The 22,785-nt window shown below is 37.5% G+C and overlaps 1 protein-coding gene across 1 annotated transcript in view; it reads left to right on the top strand.

The window, feature by feature from the left end:
• The window catches only part of LANCL2 (LanC like glutathione S-transferase 2), a 69,200-nt gene that overhangs the window by 8,653 nt on the left and 37,762 nt on the right, over positions 1–22,785 (top strand). The window contains exon 2 of the mRNA XM_060107647.1: positions 10,151–10,268. Within this exon, the coding sequence (XP_059963630.1) occupies positions 10,151–10,268 (118 nt within the window). The remainder of the gene's footprint in view (positions 1–10,150; positions 10,269–22,785) is intronic.

Genomic DNA, 22,785 nt, shown 5'->3' with positions numbered 1-22,785 from the left:
TACTTGAAGAGAATTGAATATAACAAACTGAGTTTCCTTTTCAGAAAATGTTTCTCTTCCCTAGATTTTAGCTAATACCGTGCAACAATTGTTTAATCAAAAATGAAACCTAGTTTTTCACCGAGAGCTTTCCAAAAATAAATACAATTTGACCACAAAGTCCTATAAACCTTATGTTAACTATAATTGTGTGTGCTTTGAGCCCTTGTAATCAGTTTATTAATATACCATTACTGAGCAGTTGTCCTTGGTTCTTTATGGCAATTATAAACTTCTTTTGTGGTTATGATATATATATATATATCCCCTAGAGAGTATACACAGCAGATTATCAATTTTTATGACACAAAATAAGTACATCAGAATTGGACAGATGTGTGTGTTTAGGATATGTAGTCTAGAATATTTTCTATTAATAATGTTACTGAGTTTGAAACAAGAAAAACAGAAACAGACCTGATTATGTAAATATATACCTATTTTTATAAGAATGAACTATTTTCAGACATCTAAGCAAACAGCATTTCCTTGACACACATTCAGTATAGGTAATGATCCTTCTTCTGTTTATTGAAAATACTGCTCGTGAGGGTAGATGTGCCCCCACCATCTAATTCTTTACTGTCAAAACATACAGCTTTTTTCCGCTTTTCTCCTTTAGTAATTCACTTTGAGGTAATGATTGGGGTACTTTTGCTTATTCATTTTTGTTGGAAAATAAAGTGTTAGACAACCAAGCCCACCTCCTTCATATGTGTAAACTGTCACAGAGCATCTTCCCCTGGGAGATCTGAGATTACAAAATATACTTTCCTCAACCTGTGCCCTGGATTAAAAAGATTTGCTAAAACCTTTCCTATAAAAGAATTCCTTGCTGATGTATATATATGTGCCTCTGTATACATATACTTGTAATTACTGGTGTCTATATATTTGCACATATTCTGGAGTGTATAATCTGTGTATTGCACATACACAAAATGTGGGTTAAAAGGCCATTTTTATTATCTTTGAGCATGTAGACAAGTCGTTGTTAGCTTTAGGTTCTTTGTCTGTAACAGGGGGTGATAATGTTGTCCAGGGTTATCAGGATTGAATTAGATGGAGTGCCCACCTGTGTGAGGAGCATAATAAATGACTGTATTCATAAGCTCTCCTGGTGCATTATTCAGACTCAGAAGTTTGCTTCACAAATACCTGTTCCAAACATTACCTTTTGCTTTAGGAGTTACCTGTGCATGTTAAACACCTATTTTGAGAGTTTCCACTCTCCTCTATTTGAAGTTAAGATCATGAATTTTAAAGTTAATGATCAATCTCTTTTACGATTTCTGTATTTTTGTATTTTAGGGTTGTATTTCCTCAAACACAGCTTTCATTAAAAAAATACAGAAAAACATGTAAGTATTAGAAATACCAACATCATTTTGCTTTATAGCACTTTGGGGCATCCTTGTTTGGGACGATTGCCTAGTATGTAGGAAAAGAATCTTTTCTTTCTAATTGCAGTACAATTACTAAAAATTAATCTTTGAGTTGGAGAAAAACCTCCCAAATTCTTTAGCTACTCGTTCTGTTTCTGGGCTTTGTGGAAGATGTGTATTGTATTCATATGGTGTGATTGAGTGAAAGCTGTAGTAAGCCTTTCAAAAATCTAAAGGTAAACTGTAAATAGAAAATCAAGCAAAGATTTTCACAACAAGGGCTCAGCATAGGGAGGCCCAGGAACTTTCGAATTAGACAGTCTAGCTACAGCCCCAAAAGCTCGGTCTCTTGTTGTCTCATGTGACCTTGGGCTGGCCTCGGGTTTCTCACCTAAAAAACAGAATCATTCAGTAATGTGAAGATTAATTGAAATGTCACATAGAGCACTTAGTGCTAGGCATATGGTAAAGTACTCAATAATTATTAGTTATCTTTATAATAATACCATTATTAAATGAGATGAACCAGTTAAAATTTCTCCAAATAGAATTACAGCATAATAAATTTTTTTCTTTGTTCTTGAGACTTTGGTTCCAACATCAACAAATTAGAAATCTCTTTGATGACAGAGAGTTAGAAAATTAGGAACTAGAAAAAATACCTTAAAGAGAAGGCAGAGAAATTATTTTCACAATGGAATTTTGTCAAGTATTAAAAGGAATTAGAGTGAGTAATCGTAAGCCTTAGAACTATACTCCAGTATCATTTATGAGGAATAAAGCATATGCTTTGGAATAAAGTTATCATGCCAGAGCTAAAACTGTACATGAATGTGTTAGGCCTGCATTCAGCTACAATAAACAGAAGACTCAACTTGGAAGTATCTTAGTTAGATTATTTTTCCTGTGTAACAGGAAGTCTAGAAGTAGGCAACTCTTGGTGTTGATTCATTTCAGGATTTCTGCAGTTACGTTGGTCTTTCTCTCATATTTTTTGTGTTATAGTATAAGATGGCTGCTCTAGTCCCAGATTTCTTGTCCAATTTTACAATAGGACGAAGGGAGAAAAAAGAAGGGAGTACCAGCTGTATCTTTCTCTTCTATCAAGAAAAATGAGGGCCTCCCTGGTGGCGCAGTGGTTAAGAGTCCGCCTGCCGATGCAGGGGATACGGGTTCGTGCCCCGGTCTGGGAGGATCCCACATGCCGCGGAGCGGCTGGGCCCGTGAGCCATGGCCGCTGGGCCTGCGCATCCGGAGCCTGTGCTCCGCAACGGGAGAGGCCACAACAGTGAGAGGCCCGCATACCGCAAAAAGAAAAAAAAAAAAAAAAAAAGAAAAATGAGAACCTTCCAAGAGCCCTTAGAAGACTTGCTCTTACATCTCACTGGTTAGAACTGTGTCATATGGCTGCCCCTGGTCATAAGGCAGTCTGGGAAAGCAAGTAACTCTTCTGGGGTTGGATGCATTGCTGCTGTGAATCTAATCAGGATTCTGATAAGGAAGAAGGGTGTCTGCAGTAAGTGTGGGCTAGGTACTACCTTATGGGTTCTGCCACACCAGGTAATGAAGTGGTAGTACTTTAGTTTTTTTTCTTCTCATGAAAATTATTCTGTATCTCTTTGAGTAATGGTGGAAACCAAAGGTCAAGACACAGGAGGCTTAAATTACTAACTTGGAGTCAAAAACTTATTAAACAGTTGGATGGAGAATCAGACATCTATCCTCTTTGACACATAACAGCAGTACCTGTTAATTTTTCTGATCCATGAAAACAGGATATCTTCCCATTTGTTTATCTCTTCACTTTCTTTCATTGGAGTCTTACAGTTTTCAGAGTACAGCTTTTTCACCTCTTTGGTAAAATGTATTCCTAAGTATTTTGTTGTTTTTGGTGCTATTGTGATGAGACTGTTTTATTTCTTTCTCTGGATAGTTTGTTGTTAGTGTATAGAAACAACTGATTTCTATATATTGATTTTATATCCTGCAACTTTACCGAATTTATTGGTTAGTTCTATCAGTTTTTTGGTTGAGTCTTTAGGGTTTTCTGTATATAAGATCATATCGGTAAATATAAACAGTTTTACTTTTTCCTTTCTGATTTGGATGCCTTTTATTTCTTTATCTTGCCTGATTGCTGTAGCCAGGATTTCCAGTACTGTGTTGAACAAGAGTGCTTAGAGTGGCACCCTTGTCTTGGTCCTGATAGTAGCGGAAAAGCTTTCAACCTTTCACCATTGAGTGTGAGGTTAGCTATAACCATATAGTAAGTATATGGCCTTTATTATGTTAAGGTGTTCTCCTTCTATTCCCAATTTGCTGAGAGTTTTATCGTGAAAGGACGTTGTATTTTGTCAAATGCTTTTTCTGCATCTGTTGAAGGGATCATATGATTTTTATTTCTTGTTCTGTTAATGTGATTGTGTCACACTTATTGATTTGCATATATTGAACCATCTTTGTATCCCAGGGAAAAATCCCACTTGATCATGGTGTAAGATCCTTTTAGTGTATTTTTGGATTCATTTTGCTAATACCTTGTTGAGAATTTTTGCGTCCGTGTTCATCAGGGATATTGGTGTGTAGTTTTTGTTTCACATAGTGTCCTTATCTGGCTTTGGTATCAGGGTAATGCTGGTCTTGTATTTGGGAGTGTTCCCTCTTCAATTTTTTGAAAAAGTTTGAAAAAGGTTGGTGCTAATTATTCTTTAAATGTTTCATAGAATTCACCAGTGAAAACATCTTGTCTGGGGTTTTCTTTTTTGGGAGGTTTTGTATTATTGATTCAATCTCCTTATACATTATTAGTTTACTCATACTTTCTATTTATTCCTTTTTAAAGATATTTATTTATTTATTTGGCTGAGCTGGGTCTTAGTTGCGGCACATGGGACCTTTAGTTGCAGCATGCGAACTCCTAGTTGCAGCATGAATGTGGGATCTAGTTCCTCGACCAGGAATTGAACCTGGGCCCCTGCATTGGGAGCACAGAGTCTTAGCCACTGGACCACCAGGGACCACCACTGGACCACTATTTCTGATTTGGCCTTGGTTAGTTGTATGTTTCTAGGAATTTATCCATGTTTTCTAGGTTATCCATTTTGTTGGCATATGGGTTAATCTGCATATAACTTATAGTCAGCCCTTCATATTCTCAAGTCTTCCACATCCCTGAATTCAACCAACCATGGACCATGTAGCACTGTAGTATTTACTACTGAAAAATATCTGCATATAAGTGGACCTGTGCATTTCAGATCCGTGCTGTTCAAGGGTCAGCTGTATTTCTGTGGTATCACTTGTAATATCTCTTCTTTAGTTTCTGTTTTTATTTATTGAGTCTTCTCTTTTTCTTAGTTTAGCTAAAGGGTTTATCAATTTTTAAAAAAATATTTTTAAAAAACAGCTCTTAGGGACTTCCCTGGTGGTCCAGTGGTTAAGACTCTATGCTCCCAATGCAGGGGCCCAGGTTCAATTCCTGGTCGGGGAACTAGATCCTGCATGCTGCAACTAAAAGAGCCCGCATGCCGCAACTAAAAGAGCCCGCATGCCGCAACTAAAGATCCCGCATGCTGCAATGAAGATCCTGCATGCCGCAACTAAGACCTGGTGCAGCCAAATAAATAAATGAATATTAAAAATAAATTAACTAATTAAAAACAGCTCTTAGTTTTGTTAATCTTTTCTATTATTTCTCTAGTTTCTATTTCATGTATTTTTGCTGTGATCTTTGTTATTTCCTTTTTTCTGCTAACTTTGAGCTTGGTTTATTCTTTTTCTAGTTCCTTGAGGTATAAAGCTAGGTTATTTATTTATTTAAGATCTTTCTTTTTCCTTACTGTTGGTATTTATCACTATAAACTTCCCTCTTAGAACTGCTTTTGCAACATCCTATAGTTTTGGTAATGTTGTGTTTCTGTTTTCATTTGTTTCAAGATATTGTCTGATTTCCCTTTTGATTTCTTTGACTCATTGGTTGTCCAGGAGTATGTTGTTCAATTTCCCCTTATATTTGGATTTTCCAGTTTCCTCTTGTTGTTGATTTCCATTTTTATACCAGTGTCAGTAAAGATACTTGGTATGATTTCAGTCTTCTAAATTTGGTTAAGACCTGTTCTGTGCCCTGTCATATGATCTATCCTTAAGAGTATTCTGCGTGTACTTGAGTAGAATGTATATTCTGTTGTTGGATTGAACGTCTTACATATGTCTATTGGGTTCATTTGGTCTAACATATGGTTCAAGTCCAGTGTTTCCTTAGTGATTTTCTGACTGGATGACCTACCCATTGCTGACAGTGTGGTATCAAAGTCCTCTATTATTGTTGTATTGTTGTCTGTTTCTCCCTTTAGCTCTGGTATTATTTGCTTAATATATTTAGTTGCTCTGGTGTTGAGTGCATATGTATTTCTGATTGTTAATGTCTTCTTCAGAGGAGTTGACCCCTTTATCTTTCTATAATGACCTTTGTTTCATGTGACTGTTTTTTACTTAAGGTCGTTTTGTCTGATATAAATACAGCTACCCCTGCTTTCTTTTGGTTTCCACTTTGTGGAATGTCTTTTTCCATCCTTTCACTTTGAGCTGTGTGTGTTCTTAAAGCTGAAGTGAGTCTTTTGTAGGCAGCATATAGTTGGGTCTTGTTTTTTATTCATTCAGCCATTCTTTGCCTTTTGATTAGAAGTTCAATCTACTTATATTTAGAGTGATTATGGATATGTAAGGACTTACTAGTGCCATCTTTTTAATTGCTTTCTGGCTGTTTTGTAGTTTTCTTGTTCCTTTTTGACTCTTGCTGGATTCCTTTGTGAATTGGTGATTTCCCACCGCTGTATGCTTCTGATTCCCTCGTCTTTATCTTTTGGGAGTGTACTCAAATTTTTTGCTTTGTGATTTTCATGAGATACATAAAACATCTTATAGCTATAACAGTCTATTTTATTCTGATAACAGCTTAATTTTAATCTCATATGAAACATCTACCCTTTTACTCTTCCACCTTTTATGTTTTTTTATGTCACAGTTTGCCTCTTTCCATATTGTGTGTTCATCAGCAAATTATAGTAGCTGTAGTTACTTTTGATACTCTAGTTCTAATCTTTATACTAGTGTTAAGTGTTAACACACCATCATGTTGCAGTGTTCTGAATTTGATTTTATATTTGTCTTGATCAGTGTATTTTTTATGTTTCACATTACTAGTTAGCCTCCTCTCATTTCAGCTTGAAGAACTTCCTTCAGCATTCCTTGTTAGACAGATCTAGTGATGATGAATTACCTCAGCCTTTGTCTGGGGAAGTCTTTATTTCTCCTTCATTCCGGAAGGATAACTGCCACAGGGAGTTTTTTGTTTCTGTTTTTTAAAAATTTTTGGCCGTGCCGCATGGCATGCAGGATCTTAGTTCTGCAATCAAGGATTGAACCCGTGCCCCCTGCAGTGGAAGCACAGAGTCTTAACCACTGGGCTGCCAGGGAGGTCCCCACATGGAGTCCCCAAATGGAGTATTTTTGTTTGTTTGTTTCATCACTTTGAGTATATCATCCCACTCTCTCCTGGCCTGTAAGATTTCTGCTGAGAAATTCACTGATGTCCCATTGGAGGTTCCTTTGTAGGTTACAGTCTTCTTTTTCTCTTGCTATCTTTAGGTTTCTCTTTTTGTGTTTGATTTTTGATAGGTTTATTAAAATGTGTCTTGGAGAAGGACATTTGGGGTTGAAGTAATTGGGTAATCTGTTTATTAACTTCATGAACTTGATGTGCAAATCTCTTCCCGGGTTTGGAAAGTTCTCAGCCATTATTTCTTTAAATAAGTTTTCTGCCCCCTTTCTCCCTCACTTTTCCTTCTGAAACTCTAATGATTTGGCTGTTGGTTTTTTGAGGATGTCTCATAGATCATGTACGCTTTCTTCACTCTTTTTTATTCTTTTTTCTTTTTTCTCTTCAGACTGGGTTCTTTCTAAGTTCCTATCTATATTGTTGATTCTGTCTTCTATTTGATCTGCCTGCTTTTGATGCTCTCTATTGCATTTTTCATTTCATTCATTAAATTCTTAAGCTCCAGAATTTCTTTTTTTTCCCAGTGATTTCTATTTCTTTGTTAAATTTCTCATTTTCATCACATACTGGTTTTTTTATTTCATTGAATTGTCTTTCTGTGTTTTATAGTTCATTGAGTTTCCTTACAACAACTATTTTGAATTCTTTATTGTGTAAATATTAGATTTCCATGTCTTTACGTTTGGTCACTGGAAGATTATTGTGGTCTTTTGGTGATGTCATGTCTTCTTGATTTTTCATGTTCCTGGTAGAGTCCAAAATGGACCAGCAGGAACTACATTCCTTTAATGCCCTGGGAATCTTATATGCTGGTCTCTGACTTGCTCCCTCTCCCCAGGCCTGGATTCCCTATGTAATGCTCTGGATGCATTATGAGAAATGAGAGAAATAGGTCTCTTCATCAGAGTCCTGCACAGATTTAGAAACCAGGCAGTCACTCAGTGGCTCTCCCTTTCCCCAGTTGGAGAAATAATGGGCCATCTATTTAGCCATATGCTATACCTGAACATTAGGTGATGCCAGCAGAGACAAGCTGTTCCTCTTACCCACTTGAGTGGATCCAAGCTCCTTTTTTTCTTTTTCCTCCAATGGAGTGTTGGTACTTCTCCTCGGGAAATCTGGAGTTCCACAAAGGCTATCTCATCCGAAGGCGACTGCCTAAGTCACTGTTCTGCCTGCACTCCCAGACTGTAGCTGAGGGGCTGGAACCGATTCAGTCTCCTGTAGGTTTCACAGCTGGTACTGAAGTCTCTCTGCTTCTTACCTAGTTCTCTAGTGGGCTAGATTTGCCGTGGGTCCCTTGGTGTATGGTGCTGCATTCCACAGCTCACACGAAGGCACTTCCGTTGGTGGATGGATGCCTAATTTTTGTTGTTAAAGGGGAAAACAAAAACAAGGGATGTGTTGTACTGCCATGATGTTGATAATACCCTGGTTTAGGTTTTCAATATTTATACTTATTAATTTTTTCCTGAATGTACACAAGAGGTTTCTGGATCAGAGATTTCTTATTTACTAGACAGAAAATAACCAGTGAGTGGTTCCCTCAGTCTCACGTCTTACCTCTTTGGCAGTGAAAGCCAGGTCAAATGTCCTACGTATACAAAGTCTGTATTGTAGGCAAAGAATGAAGAAAAACAAGTTTTCTGTGCTTTCTATACAAGGGAAGGAGACAATTGTCTCTCCTTCCCTTTCTGAGAGAGTTTCATTGGAAATATCAAAGTCTTTGGAATATAAATAAATCTCTCTGTGAAAAGATAGGCCTGTTTGTCTTCAGTTCTATGACTGGGAAGGGTCTCCCTGCTCTAGCTTCTCATCCCCTTTGAAATGTAGACACATCCCTCCGGGGTTAAGTAAAACCTCTCCAGAGCTTTTACAATGTATACTATTGTAACTTAATTCCTAAGGTTGCTTTTAGTCCAGAATCCCAAATTTCAGTAAAATTTGGCCTGAAAACCCTAACTGTCCAGTAACATGAAAACGTTTTCCCTGTAGTCCCACAGAGGGATGTTTCTTTTTTTTTTTCTTTTTTCTTTTTGCGGTATGCGGGCCTCTCACTGTTGTGGCCTCTCCCGTTGCGGAGCACAGGCTCCGGATGCGCAGGCCCAGCGGCCATGGCTCACGGGCCCAGCCGCTCCGCGGCATATGGGATCCTCCCAGACCGGGGCACGAACCCGTATCCCCTGCATCGGCAGGCGGACTCTTAACCACTGCGCCACCAGGGAGGCCCAGGGATGTTTCTTTATGATAAAATCTGTCAGGAAGATCTAGCATTCCTAGATTTGTCTATGCCAAATGACAGAACTACAAGTACACTAAAGGAAAAAAAAAGCAGAATTAAAGGGAGAAACAGACAATTTCACAGTCACAACTGGAGATATTAATACACCTCAGCAATTGATGTAGCAACTGGAGTCTTCAAAAATCATCAAAGGCAGAAAAATCTGGACAACACTGTCAACTACATGTTTAAGAATACTGATAAATTTCCCTTGAGAAAGAGCACCAGTAGTGAATAAGAATACCTGTTATCTTAGCTCCTGGCAGCCTTGGGAGTTAACATTAAAATTTTTTTTTATTATTTGTTAATCTGATAGGCAAACCATAGTATTTGTACTTACTTGCATTTCATTAATTGCTCAGTGATTGAACATTTTTGCATATGCCTGCCATTTGATTTTTTTCTTTTTATAAGGTACATTGATAATTTTAAGTGTATTTCTATATTGTTATATAGTCTTCTTTTATTTATAATATTTTATATTGCACATATTTCCCCTTGTCATTGACTTTTAAACCATCTCATGTTTTTTAACTTAAAGAAGTTAAAATGTTTGTGTGGTCAAATACATCTCTTTCCTCTTTTTATGTTTTTTAGTTTTTTCCTTTGATTTCTGCAACTTATTTTTTGTGATTCTACAATACTTATGACTTAGAGTCCATTCAGGGCATTCTAATTCTCCTTATGACTTAGAGTCTGTATAGGGCATTCTCTCATTTTAAAACTTACCTTGTAAAACCAAGGTAGACTCCCTCCAACCAATGAAACATTGAAATGGTCCAGGCAATATAATTTTTGTCTGTTTGCTTTTACAACTTAGATTGTTAGTTACTACAACATTGTCCTATTCTTGTGCAATTTAATTTTATGTCTTCTTTTGGTTCTCAGATTATTAATAATTTCACAAGGCGGATCCAGACCAAAATTAAAGATCTTCTACAGCAAATGGAAGAAGGGCTGAAGACAGCAGATCCACATGATTGCTCTGCTTATACTGGTTGGACAGGTAAGACTATGGGATATAAGTAATTGATATGTTTTATTTTTGGATTATATATAAGCCTTGGATCTGAATTCTTTTTTTTTTTTAAGTCAAAGGTTTATACCTTTTAAAAGAAGTCTTGAGCTATCTTCATTGGTGAGATGCTTTGTAATTTTATTTCTAAAGAAATTCTTTCTGCCTGAAGTTTGAATGGCATATGAGTTTGTATGTCATATTTTTGTAACGTTAATTATCTGACATAATATATGGCTGTTTTTGAAAATGTGTTAAGATCAGCTTTTTTGTTTGCTTTTCGGTCTTTGATCTTTGCAACAAGATGTATTTGTGTGATTTCTCTGGCCCGATACATATAAACGATTTAACCTACTTTTTGTAGTCATTTACATCATTTGTACACATAAAGATTTTGATTTTGAGTCTGATAATAATAATTAAACAAGCAACCAGTAATACATTTCACATCAAAAAACTTAATTTCAAAATTAATTTGCCTTAACTAATCTTTACATTCTTTTTATTATTTTACCATGTAGCCATAATATTGTCATAACTATTTAGGGAATATAAAAGAAATGAGACAGACCTTGTTCTGAGGGATTAGCCTGCAGTATGAGCATTGCTATTGTTATAGCCTTTTCTTGCTAAGTTTTTATAGTTTAATCAGTGAACAATATGGACACAAGTGTACATGTTGGAGTCACCAAGAGCTGGCATTTGTTTTTGCAGTGCACACCCAAACTTGATGGCCCTGATCTTTTTTATTATTTGTGTTTATATTTGTACTCATTTATGCGATGCTTTATTTATTATTTGCCTGTTATCAATACAGTAGTACATAGTAACATTAGAATTGAATTTTTCAAACTTTTATACCCAGACAGACATGGAGCTAGTTCTCTTACAGAGCCAAAGAAACTTATCCTAAATGTAATTCTTTTAAAATATTTATTTGTTTACTTGGCTGGGTTGGGTCTTAGTTGCAGCACATGGGATCTTTGTTGCAGCATGTGGGATCTTTAGTTGCAGCATGCAAACTCTTAGTTGTGGCATGTGGGATCTAGTTCCCCGACCAGGGGTCGAACCTGGACTCCCTGCATTGGGAGCGCAGAGTCTTAGCCACCAGACCACCAGGGAAGTCCCCTAAATGTAAAAGTAAATAGTTTTGGCTAACTTGAAGTAAAATACAGAGAATAAGTTTATCTTGAAAGAAAAAAGTTATTAGTAGCACAGTTTTCCCCCTATAAAGTCTTTTACTTAAAGCATTTCTTCTTGTTGAAAAGGGGTTTTAACTCCATGATTGTTAGGTCCCAAATTGGCTATGCATCAGAATTATCCAGAGCTTTATAATAAACAAAGACTATCAGCCTCCACCCCAGGACAGTTACATCAGGAACTCTGGGGGGAGGATTCTAAGAATCACTATTTCTTAAAAATCCCCAGTTGTTGTCATTTTTTGGAATCACTGAGAGAGCCATCATGGAAGTATTTGGTTTGAATGATTTCAAATAATATTTAGGGCTTTGGGGTTCATGTAGCAGTGTGGAATCCACTTACACCCATACCTCCCTGTCTTTTCTCCTAAAACTGTACAATATAAGAAGAATAAACGAAGCACCCAAAATGTATCCCTTTAGCAAAAAGTGAGGTAGAGAATATACACAAATAATAAGGAGTGGGCTGCCCTGGTGGTGCAGTGGTTGAGAGTCCGCCTGCCGATGCAGGGGACACGGGTTCGTGCCCCGGTCCGGGAGGATCCCACATGCCGTGGAGCGGCTGGGCCTGTGAGCCATGGCCTTGGGGCCTGCGCATCCGGAGCCTGTGTTCTGCAACGGGAGAGGCCACAAAAGTGAGAGGCCCGCGTACCGCAAAAAAAAAAAAATAATAATAATAATAATAATAAGGGGTGAAAAACAAATAGCATCCGGAATAACTATGGAAAGTCACAGTGGCAGAGCTGGTGAAGAAAGACAAAGGATCCAGGGGTGGCAAAATCTGTCCCACCATTCCCCACTTTCCCAATTAATGAGTAATTATTCCCAGAAGGAGGGAGACACACCCTGAGGGGGATCTTTTGAGGGCGTATCTAAGTGCAAAGTGGGCAAGTAATGCTGGACAAAGCAGAGAAAAAAGGTATTTAGGGTATACAGGGAACAGGTTTTATTTTAGACTTTCTAAAAACACTATTCTGAAAAAGAGGGGATTAACTTACAAAGCAGAAGCTGCATTCCTGGTGGCACTGGCTAATGGTGTAGGTAAGGAGAGAAACAGCAATGATAGGGGCCCTCCTCAAACAAGAAAGAATATGAGACTCAAAGGAAATCTGGCTACCAAAAGTCATCATTTATTAACTAAACTGTTCATCACTTACTAAGAAGAGGATGCCTTTCAGATTACAACTACCCTAACCATTTTCCTCTTCCTGTTAATAGTTGATCCAGAAAAATCCATCTGTTTTGAATTTAAGAAAAAAAATCTACAATTATTTACATAATATTAGGAAAAAGAAAAAAGAAAATCAGATTTTGTCAGCAGAAGAAAACACACCAGGAAAATTCTACTACAAGATGGAGAAAAAGGGCAGCACTTTCAACATTAATTTTGTAAGTTAATTATGCAATATAGTCACAATGCAGAAATAAAGTAACTCAGAGAAGAGATGGCAAGACAGAAAGGTGATGTGAAATAAGAATTGACAGAACTCAGAAAAGAAATTAAAGGAAAAGGCAAAATCACTTCAGAAATGAGGACCAAATTGCAAGGAGTTGAAGAAAGAACTGGCACCACAGAAGACACAGCAATACCATAAAAGGAAAAAAATCAAACTGGAGAAAAACTTCCAGTTTCTGGTCTGATGTGTAAGGCGTTTAGAAGTCACCACTTTGTCCTAAAAAGTTAAAAGCTGAACTAACCGAAAAATCAATAACTTTTCTAAGATCCATCAGAGAAGTGGGGTTACATGACAGATGGCTACACCAAAAATAGCAGTAGACAGGAAGATTCAGAAAATCACAATTTACTGGAGCAGAGACCTACGAGAGACCTCCACAGGAGCCTAAACTGTAATTGATTAATTGCTAGAAGCTCAGTGTGGGCAAATATGAGAATTAAAAAAACTCTAGTAGGAGGACCCAATCATAGGGAGGCATCCACACTTTTGTGAGGTTAACTTTGGAGTTATCCCAGGTCCTCACTGTGAATATTGGAGAAAAATCCCCTTATGCCTCTGGTTGGGGGAGGGGAAAAGGAACCATTTTGAAATATGCTAGAGCATTCTGTTCTTAACAAGGCCAGCCTTCAGGAGAAACTATTTTACCAGAGCCTCGCCTACTGGAGTTTTATCAGAAACTAACCTACCTGGGGGAAGGAGTAGCCACCTCCAACTCCCTCTAGCCATTCTGTCCAACCTAAGGGGAAGAAGACACTGAGAAGCACTGGTGGAGTTCATGGTCCAGGGGCACATGTTCATCAAAACACTGAGACCTGGTCATAGGACCGTAGAATGCTTCCACTCCCCCACTCCTTACCACTCCATTACTAGAGGACTATTTGTTGCAGTTTCTTTTACCCAGTACATTATGTCCACCTTTCAATTAAAAAATTACAAGACATACTGAAAGGCAAAAACAAACCAGTTTGAAGAGACTAAACAAACATCAGAACCAGAATGAGATATGGCAGGAATGTTGGAATTATCAAACCAGGAATTTTTAAATACTATGATGATATGCTAAGGATTTAATGAAAAAAGTAGACAACATGCAAGAACCCATGGATGATGTAAGCAGAGAGATGTAAATCCTAAGAAGGAATTGAACATAAATGCTAGAAATCAAATACGCTATGACAAATGAAGAATCCCTTTGATGGGCTCATTTAGTAGACTAGACACAGGTAGGGAAAGAATCACTGAGCTTGAGGATATGGCAGTAGAAACTTCTAAAACTGAAAAAAAGCTGAAGCCTCCCCCCAAAAAAAAACCAATATCCAAGAACTAGGGAACAGTGACAAAAGGTTCAACACTTGTGAAATGGTAATACCAGAAGGAAAAGAAACAAAGAATCAGAAACAATATTTGAAGCAATAATGACCAGGAATTTTTCCAAATTAATATACGCTAAACCATAGGTCCAGGAAGCTCAGAGAATACCAAAGAGGATAAATGCCAAAAACAAAGAACAAAGAAACAAAAAACCTGCATCTAGGCATATAATATCCAAACTTCATAAAACCAAAGATAAAAAATCTTGAAAGAGATACATGCTCCCCAGTGTTCATTGCAGCACTATTTACAATAGCCAGGACATGGAAGCAACCTAAATGTCCATCGACAGAGGAATGGATGAAGAGGATGTGGTACATATATATGATGGAATACTACTCAGCCATAAAAAAGAATGAAATAATGCCTTTTGAAGCAACATGGATGGACCTAGAGATTGTCATACTGAGTGAAGTAATTCAGACAGAGAAAGACAAATATCTTATTGCTTATATGCGGAATCTAAAAACAACGGGTACAAATGAACTTATTTACAAAACAAATAGAGTCATAGATGTAGAAAACAAACTTATGGTTACCAGAGGGGAAAGGGGGGAGGGAGGGATAAATTGGGAGATTGGGGTTGACATATACACACTACTATATATAAAACAGATAACTAATAAGGATGTATTGTATAGCACAGGGAACTCTACTTAATACTCTGTAATGGCCTATATGGGAGAATAATCTAAAAAAGAGTGGATATATGTATAACTGATTCACTTTGCTGTACAACTGAAACTAACACAACTTTGTGAATCACCTATATTACAATAAAAATTTTTTTAAATATTGAAAGAACACGAAAAAACTGCCCTATTACAGAAAAGCAAGGATCAGAATTACACCAGACTTCTGTTCAGCAATAATGTAAGCAAGATAAGAGTAGAGTGAAATACTTAAAGTATTGAGAGTTAAAAAAAAAAAGAAAGAAAAATCCTAGAATTTTGTACCCTGCAAAATTATCCTTAAAAGTGAAGGAGAAATAAAAGCTTTCTCAAACAAAAATCAAGGGAATTTGTTGCCATTAGACTTGATTTTCAAGAAATGGTAAGCCAGATCCTTCTGAGAAGGAAAATGGTATTGGTTAGATACTTGGATCTATGTTAAAAAAGGGAAGAACTTCAGAGTAGGAGTAAGTGAAGGCGAAATAAAAACTTTTATTTTTCTTATTCTCAGATGATCTAACAGATCAAAATGTGTGTTCAAAATAATAGCAATAATGTGTTCAATTACATATGCTTAAGTATATGTTTATATGTGTGCATATATATGTTTATGTATATATGTTATATATATATATAACATGTTATATGTTATGTATATATGTTATATATATATAACATGTTATATGTTATGTATAAGTAAAATGAATGACAGCAAGATACAAGAGGTAGGAGGAAGGAATTAGGAATATTTTATTATTATAAGATACTTGCTCTACCCATGAAGTGGTACAGTAATATTTGAAAGTGGAGTGGGATTAAACAAGAAAAAAAATCACATCATATAAATAGATGCAGAAAAAGCATTTGACAAAATCCAGTGGCTATTCATGATTAAAAAATCTCAGCAAACTATGAATAGATGGGAACATCTTCAACTTGGTTAAGAACATCCACAAAAAAACGTACATTGTATTTAATGGTAAAACACTCAGAGCTTTCCTGCTAAGATCAGCAACAAGGTAAGGATGTTCTCTCTCACCACTGCTCTCAGCATCATATTTGAAGTCCTAGCTAATGTAATAAGACAAGAAAAGGAAATAAAAGGTGTATGGATGGGGAAGGAAGAAATAAAACTGCCTTTGCAGATCACATGCGGTTCTATGTAGAAAATCAGAAAGAATCAACAAAAATAATCTCCTGGAACTAATAAGCAGTGATAGCAGGGTTGCAGGATATGAGGTAAATATACAAAAGTCAATTGCTTCATTATATACCAGCAATGAATAAGTGAAATTTGAAGTAGAAAACACAATACTGTTTACATTAGCATCCCCCCAAAATACTTAGGTATAAGTCTAACAAATTATATACAAAATCTATGGTGAGGTAAACTACAAAACTCTTATGAAAGATATCAAAGGGGAACTAAAGAGAGATATTCCATATTCTTGGATAGGAAGACTCAATATTGTCAATTCTTCCCAACTTGATCTATAGATTCAATGCAGTGCCAATCAAAATTCCAGCAGGTTATTTTCTGGATATCAATAAACTGATTCTAAAGTTTGTATGGAGAAGAAAGAGACCCAGAATATCCCACTCAATATTGAAGGAAAAGAACAAAGTTGGAGACATGACACTATCTGACTTTAAGACTTATAAGACTATAAGACTTATAAGCTACAATAACCAAACCAGTGTAGTACTGGTGATAGAATAGAACAGAATAGAGAACCCAGATATAGACCCACATAAATATAGCTACTGATATTTGACAAAGGAGCAAAGGCAATGCAGTGTAGTGAAGATGGTCATTTCAACAAATGGTCCTAGAGCAACTGGGCATCCACATGCAACAAATGAATCTAGATACCTTTCGAAAGAATTAGCTCAAAATGGATCATAGACCTAAACATAAAATTCAAGACTATAAAAGTCGTAGAAGATAACACAGGAAAAAACATAGGTGGCCTTTGGTATGGCACTGACTTTTTAGATTCAACACCAAAGATGTGATCTGTGAAATACAGGCATACCTTGGGGATATTGTGGGTTCAGTTCCAGACTACCACAATAAAGCGAGTATTGCAGTAAAGTGAGTCATATGAATTTTTTTGTTTCTCAGTGCATATAAAAGTTATGTTTACAGTACATTGTGCAATAGTATCATGTCCAAAAAGAACAATGTACATATGTTAATTTAAAAATATTGCTAAAAAATGCTAACCATCATCTAAGCATTCAGTGAGTCAGTCTTTTTTGCTGGTTGAGGGTTTGAAATATTGTGAGAATTGCCAAAATGTGACACAGAGACACAAAGTGAGCAAATCCTATTGGAAAAATGACTGACAGACTCTGAGAGACTCAGCTCAATTCATAGTTGCCACAAAACTACAATTTGCAAAAAACACAACATCTGGGAAGTGCAATAAAGTGAAGCACAGTGAAATGAGGTATCCCTGTAAATGATAATCTGGGCTTTTTTAAAATTAAAAAAGAGAAAGAGAATGAGACAAGCCACTGACAAGGAAAAAATAATTGCAAAAGACATATCTGATAATGGACTCTTACCCAGCATAAACAAAGAACTCTTAAAACTCAGCAATAAGAAATGAACAACCTTATTACAGAATAGGCAAAATGCATGAGCAGACACCTCACCAGAAAAGATATACAGATGGCAAGTAAGTGTATAAGAATATGTTCAACGTCTTATGTCATTACAGAATTGCCAAAATTCAAAACACTGACAGTACCAAATGCTGGTGACAACGTGGAACAACCAGAACTCTCATTTACCGCTGGTGGAAATGCAAAATAGTCAGACACACTGGAAGACAGTTCAGAAGTTTTTAACACAACTAAACATACACTTATCATATGTGCCAGCAATTGTGCTCTTTTTTACCCAAATGAACTGAAAACTTAGGCCCACCAAAAAACCTGCACATGAATGTTTATAGCAACTGTATTCATAAGTTTGAAGTAACCAAGATGTCCTTCAATGGGTGAGTGAATAAATAAATGGTGCATCCAAACAAGGAAACACTATACAGACTTAAAAGGAAGTGTGCCACAAAAAGACATGGAGGAAACGTAAATGTATATTTCTGAGCTTCCCTGGTGGTGCAGTGGTTAAGAATCTGCCTGCCAGTGCAGGGGACACGGGTTCGAGCCCTGGTCCGGGAAGATCCCGCATGCCGCAGAGCAACTAAGCCCGTGCGCCACAACTACTGACCCTGTGCTCTAGAGCCCATGATCCACAGCTACTGAAACCCACGCACTTAGAGCCCGTGCTCCACAACAAGAGAAGCTACCACAATGAGAAGCCCATGCACCGCAACAAAGAGCAGCCCCCACTCGCGGCAACTAGAGAAAGCCCACGCACAGCAACAAAGACCCAATGCAGCCAAAAAATTAATTAATTAAAATTTTAAATTGTATATTTCTGATTGAAAGAAGACATTCTGTAAAGGCTACATACTATGTGATTCCAACTATATGATATTCTGGAGAATGTATAACTGTGAAGACAATAAAAATGGTTAGTGGTTTCAGTGAGCTAGAGGGTGAAGGACAGATGAATAGGTAGGGCACAGAGGATATTCCGGACAGTGAAACTGCTCCGGATTATTGTACAGTAGTGGATACGTCTCATTATACATTTGTCCAGACCCACAGAACATACAACACCAAGCGTGTACCGTAATAAAAACTATGGGCTTTTGGGAAAAATGATGTGTCAGTGTCAATTCATCAATTGTAATAAATGTACCACTGTGGTGTGGGATGTCAGTAGTTGAGGAGGAGGTATATGACAGAAATATCAACAAGGGAGAAAATCACATTGGTGTCAAACCTCTAAGTGGCCACATTCAGAAATTCACCAGCAGGGGCTTCCCTGATGGTCCATTGGTTAAGTATCCATGCTCCCAATACAGGGGGCCGGGGTTCGATCCCTGGTCAGGGAACTAGATCCTGCATGCCGCAACTAAGATCCCATGTGCTGCAGCTAAGACCTGGCACAGCCAAATAAATAAATATTTTTTAAAAAAGAAGTTCACTAGCATCCTACAAGATATTCAAGGAATGAAAATATGAAGATAAGATGTTAAATCCAGCTAGGTTACTGCTCTCCAGGCATATGAAATATAACAAAAGGTATAACAGGAACCTAGGAAATACTTTTATCAGGAGCATTCCAGAGGACTCTACTAGTGTAGTAGTTGACCAGCAGTGGCTCATGGGCCAAATCTGGGATACAGCCTGTTTGTTCACAGGCCTTGAACCAAGAAGCATTTTTATTTATATTCTTAAGAATTTTGAAATAAAAGAAAACCCAACAGAGACTAAATGTGGCCCTTGAAGCCAAACCTAAAGTTTATTATCTGGCCTTTTATGGAAAAAAAATTTGCTGATTCCTGTATTAGAGGACTAGCCAAGATATGATTGAGGAAATGGGCATAATTTTATAGTTACACTAATTAGGAACAGAAGTTTGCAGATAGGGGAAGAAGGGCACAAAAACATAAATGAAATCGGGAAGCCTTAAAACAGAGGAAATTTTAGGGACTTCCCTGATGGTCCAGTGGTTAAGAATCCGCCTTCCAATGCAGGGGACACGGGTTCAGTCCCAGGTTGGGGAACTAAGATCCCACGTGTCACAGGGTAACTAAGCCCATGTGCTGCAACTCCTGAGCCTGTGTGCTCTAGAGTTCGTGCACCACAGCTAGAGAGCCCACACACAACAACTGCTGAGCCTGTGCACTCTGGAGCCCTCATGCCTCAAGTAGAGAGCCCGCGTGCTGCAACCACTGAGCCCACGTGCTCTAGAGCCCTAGCGTCACAACATAGAAGCTCGCGCACCACAACGAAAGTTTCCACATGCCACAATGAAGATCCCACATGCTTCAACTAAGACCCGACGCAGCCAGATAAATAAAAAATAGAGGAAATTTTAGAAATCACATGACTACTTTTTACTCTACAAAAATTTATTTCACGATGTAACTGAAATGGATAATTCTCTGTGAATACACAATCTACCAAACCTGACCCTAGAAGAGATAAGACATGTAAACAGACAAAATTTCAAATAAAAATTTGAGAATGTCAAATATCTACCCAAAAATTTCACTGGGAAATTATACCAAACCTTTACTAAAGGACAAGAAATCCTTAGGAGTGACAACAGTAAAATGGTGGAATAGGAGTTTTCTACTGTCTTCCTCCCCACAGAACACTGGTTTTGATAATTATACACAGATGAGAGTACCTTTCTGGGACCCAAGAGTCCAGTGGAGGAGTTACACAATACCATTGGGCGGTGGTGGGGGGATACAAAACAAAAACTGAGATTGGACACATTGAAAAGGGTAAGAGGAAAATTTTCACTTCACCCGTGTCACCCCATCCCCAAGGTGGCACAGCTTAGTGCCAAGAGAGACACATTCAGCCTGTGATTTCTCCTACAGGGGAAAGTGAGAACATGTGAATGAGTGCCCAGCTTCCCCAGCTATGTGGGAAGCTACAAAGGATACCCACTTCTTTCTCATCCCTTTCAGAATACAAAGGAGATCTGCATGACCAAGGGGCAAGGAAAGATTAAGAGCATAGCAACCAGGGCTCAGAATTCAACAAGGGATGCAGGTCCACTAGCTACTTTGAGGACTCCATCAGGAAACCTGCCTGTGAGCCACTGGGGACACCTCACCAGTGGATCCCCCAGTTAGCCCATGGTTACCTCCAACGTTCTGCATTCCTTACCCACACACTGACCCACCCCATAACTGTGTGTGCCCTTGAGGGCAGTGTGTGCAAACCTTAGTGCACAGTTAGCATGGGCAGAAAGCTGGCCCAACCCTGCAGAATTGGGAGAAGGCATAGACACTTGAGCATCCCTCACTGCCCTAGGGAAAGCAAACAGGAGACTGTCAGCACTCAGCCTGGCTTTGTGGAATCAGGAGAAGGCATACAGTCTTAAGAATTCTCCCCTAACAGGGAACAAAAAGTATGGAGCAGGCATATCCATAGAGAAGGCCTGAGAAAGCCTGAGAATCTGTAGTAAGGCTGACAGAAGACATTTCATTCCTGAAGGCTGTCAGTAAAGACTGGAGGAGGTGACTGCATCTTCAAATGCTAAGACAGCAACACAAGACTTCAAGGAAAATGAAAGATCAAGGAAATATAACAGCACTAATAATTTATAATTTTATAATAAAATAATTTGCCAGTAACCACCCCCAAAGAAATGGAGGTTTATGGTGTGCCTGATAAAGAACTCAAATTAGAGGACTTCCCTGATGGTCCATTGGTTAAGAATCCACCTTCCAATGCAGGGGACATATTAATGAAATCAGGAAAACCATACATAAACAAAATAAGAAGTTTAAGAGAGAGAACCAAAAACAAAGTGTAGAGCTGAAGAATATAAATGAATGACATGAAAAGTGCAATAGAGAGCAGCGGCAGCAGCAGAATGAATCAACAAGATAAAAAAATCTGTGAACTCGAAGCCAGGTCATTTGTAATTAACCAGTCAGAGCAGAAAAAAGTAAAAAGAATGAATAAAAGTAAAGAAAGCCTACATGAATTAAGGGACATAATCGAGTAAAACAATTCATTATAGGCGTCACAGAAGGAAAAACAGGGAGAAAGGGGCAGAAAATTTATTTAAAGAAATAATGGCTGACAGTTTTTCAAATCTGGGGAGTTAATGATGTCCATAATTTCCAATACAGACTCATCCCAAAGAGGACTTTACTGAGACACGTTATAATAAAACTGTCTAAAACCAAAGACAGAGAATTTCCAAAGCAGGAAACAAAAATATCCTTACATACAAAGGAACCCCAAGAAAGCTATCAGAAGATTTCTCAGCAGAAACTTTACAGGCGAGGAGAAAGTGGGTTGATGTATTCTAGGTACTTAAAGAAAAAAAAATGCCAACCAAAAATACTATACCTGGCACGCTGTCCTTCAGAAATGAAGGACAGATACTTTCACAAGCAAACAAAAGCTGAAGGAGTTCATCACAAGTAAACCTGCCTTACAAGAAATGTTGAAATGAGTTCTTCAAGCTGAAACAAAAGGATGCTAATTAGTAACATGAAAATATAAAACATACTGTTATAAGCAAGTGTGTAGTCAAATCCAAATACTATAGTAATGTAATATGGTCATGTAGTACTTAATTTTACTACAAAGGTTTTAACAGAAGTATTAAAATTAACTATAGCTACAATAATTTTTTACTGGGTATACAACATAAAATATGTAAATTTGTGATGTCAGAAACATAAGATGTTGGGGCAGGGGAGGAGAGTTTTTGTACTAGCTTAAAATAGAACGTTGTAAGACGTTTGATGTAAATCTCATAGTAACTACAAAGCAAAAACCTGTAGTAGATACACAAGCAATTGTTTTCAAAAAAGGAATTGAAGCATACCAATAGAGAAGATCATCAAATCGCAAGGGAAGACAGCTAGAGAGCAAGAAAGGAACTACGGAACAGCCAGAAAAATAATAAGATAGCATTAGTAAGTCCTTACATTATCAGTAAGTACTTTAAATCTAAATGGCTTAAATTCTCAAATTAAAAACAGAGTGGTTGAATGGATAAGAAAAACTATATGCTGCTTACAAGAGATTTATGTCAGCTTTATGAACATAGGCTGAAAGTGAAGAGATGGGAAATTATATTCCATGCAACTAGAAACCAAAACAGAGCAGGAGTAGGTATACTTATGTCAGAACAAATAGACTTTAACTTCAAAAACTTTAACAAGAAACAAAGAAGGTCTTTATATAA

This window comes from Mesoplodon densirostris, chromosome 9 (assembly GCF_025265405.1).
Source record: "Mesoplodon densirostris isolate mMesDen1 chromosome 9, mMesDen1 primary haplotype, whole genome shotgun sequence".
In the NCBI taxonomy this organism is placed as follows: Eukaryota; Metazoa; Chordata; class Mammalia; order Artiodactyla; family Ziphiidae; genus Mesoplodon; species Mesoplodon densirostris.
This window is presented reverse-complemented; position numbering and strand designations above follow the sequence as displayed.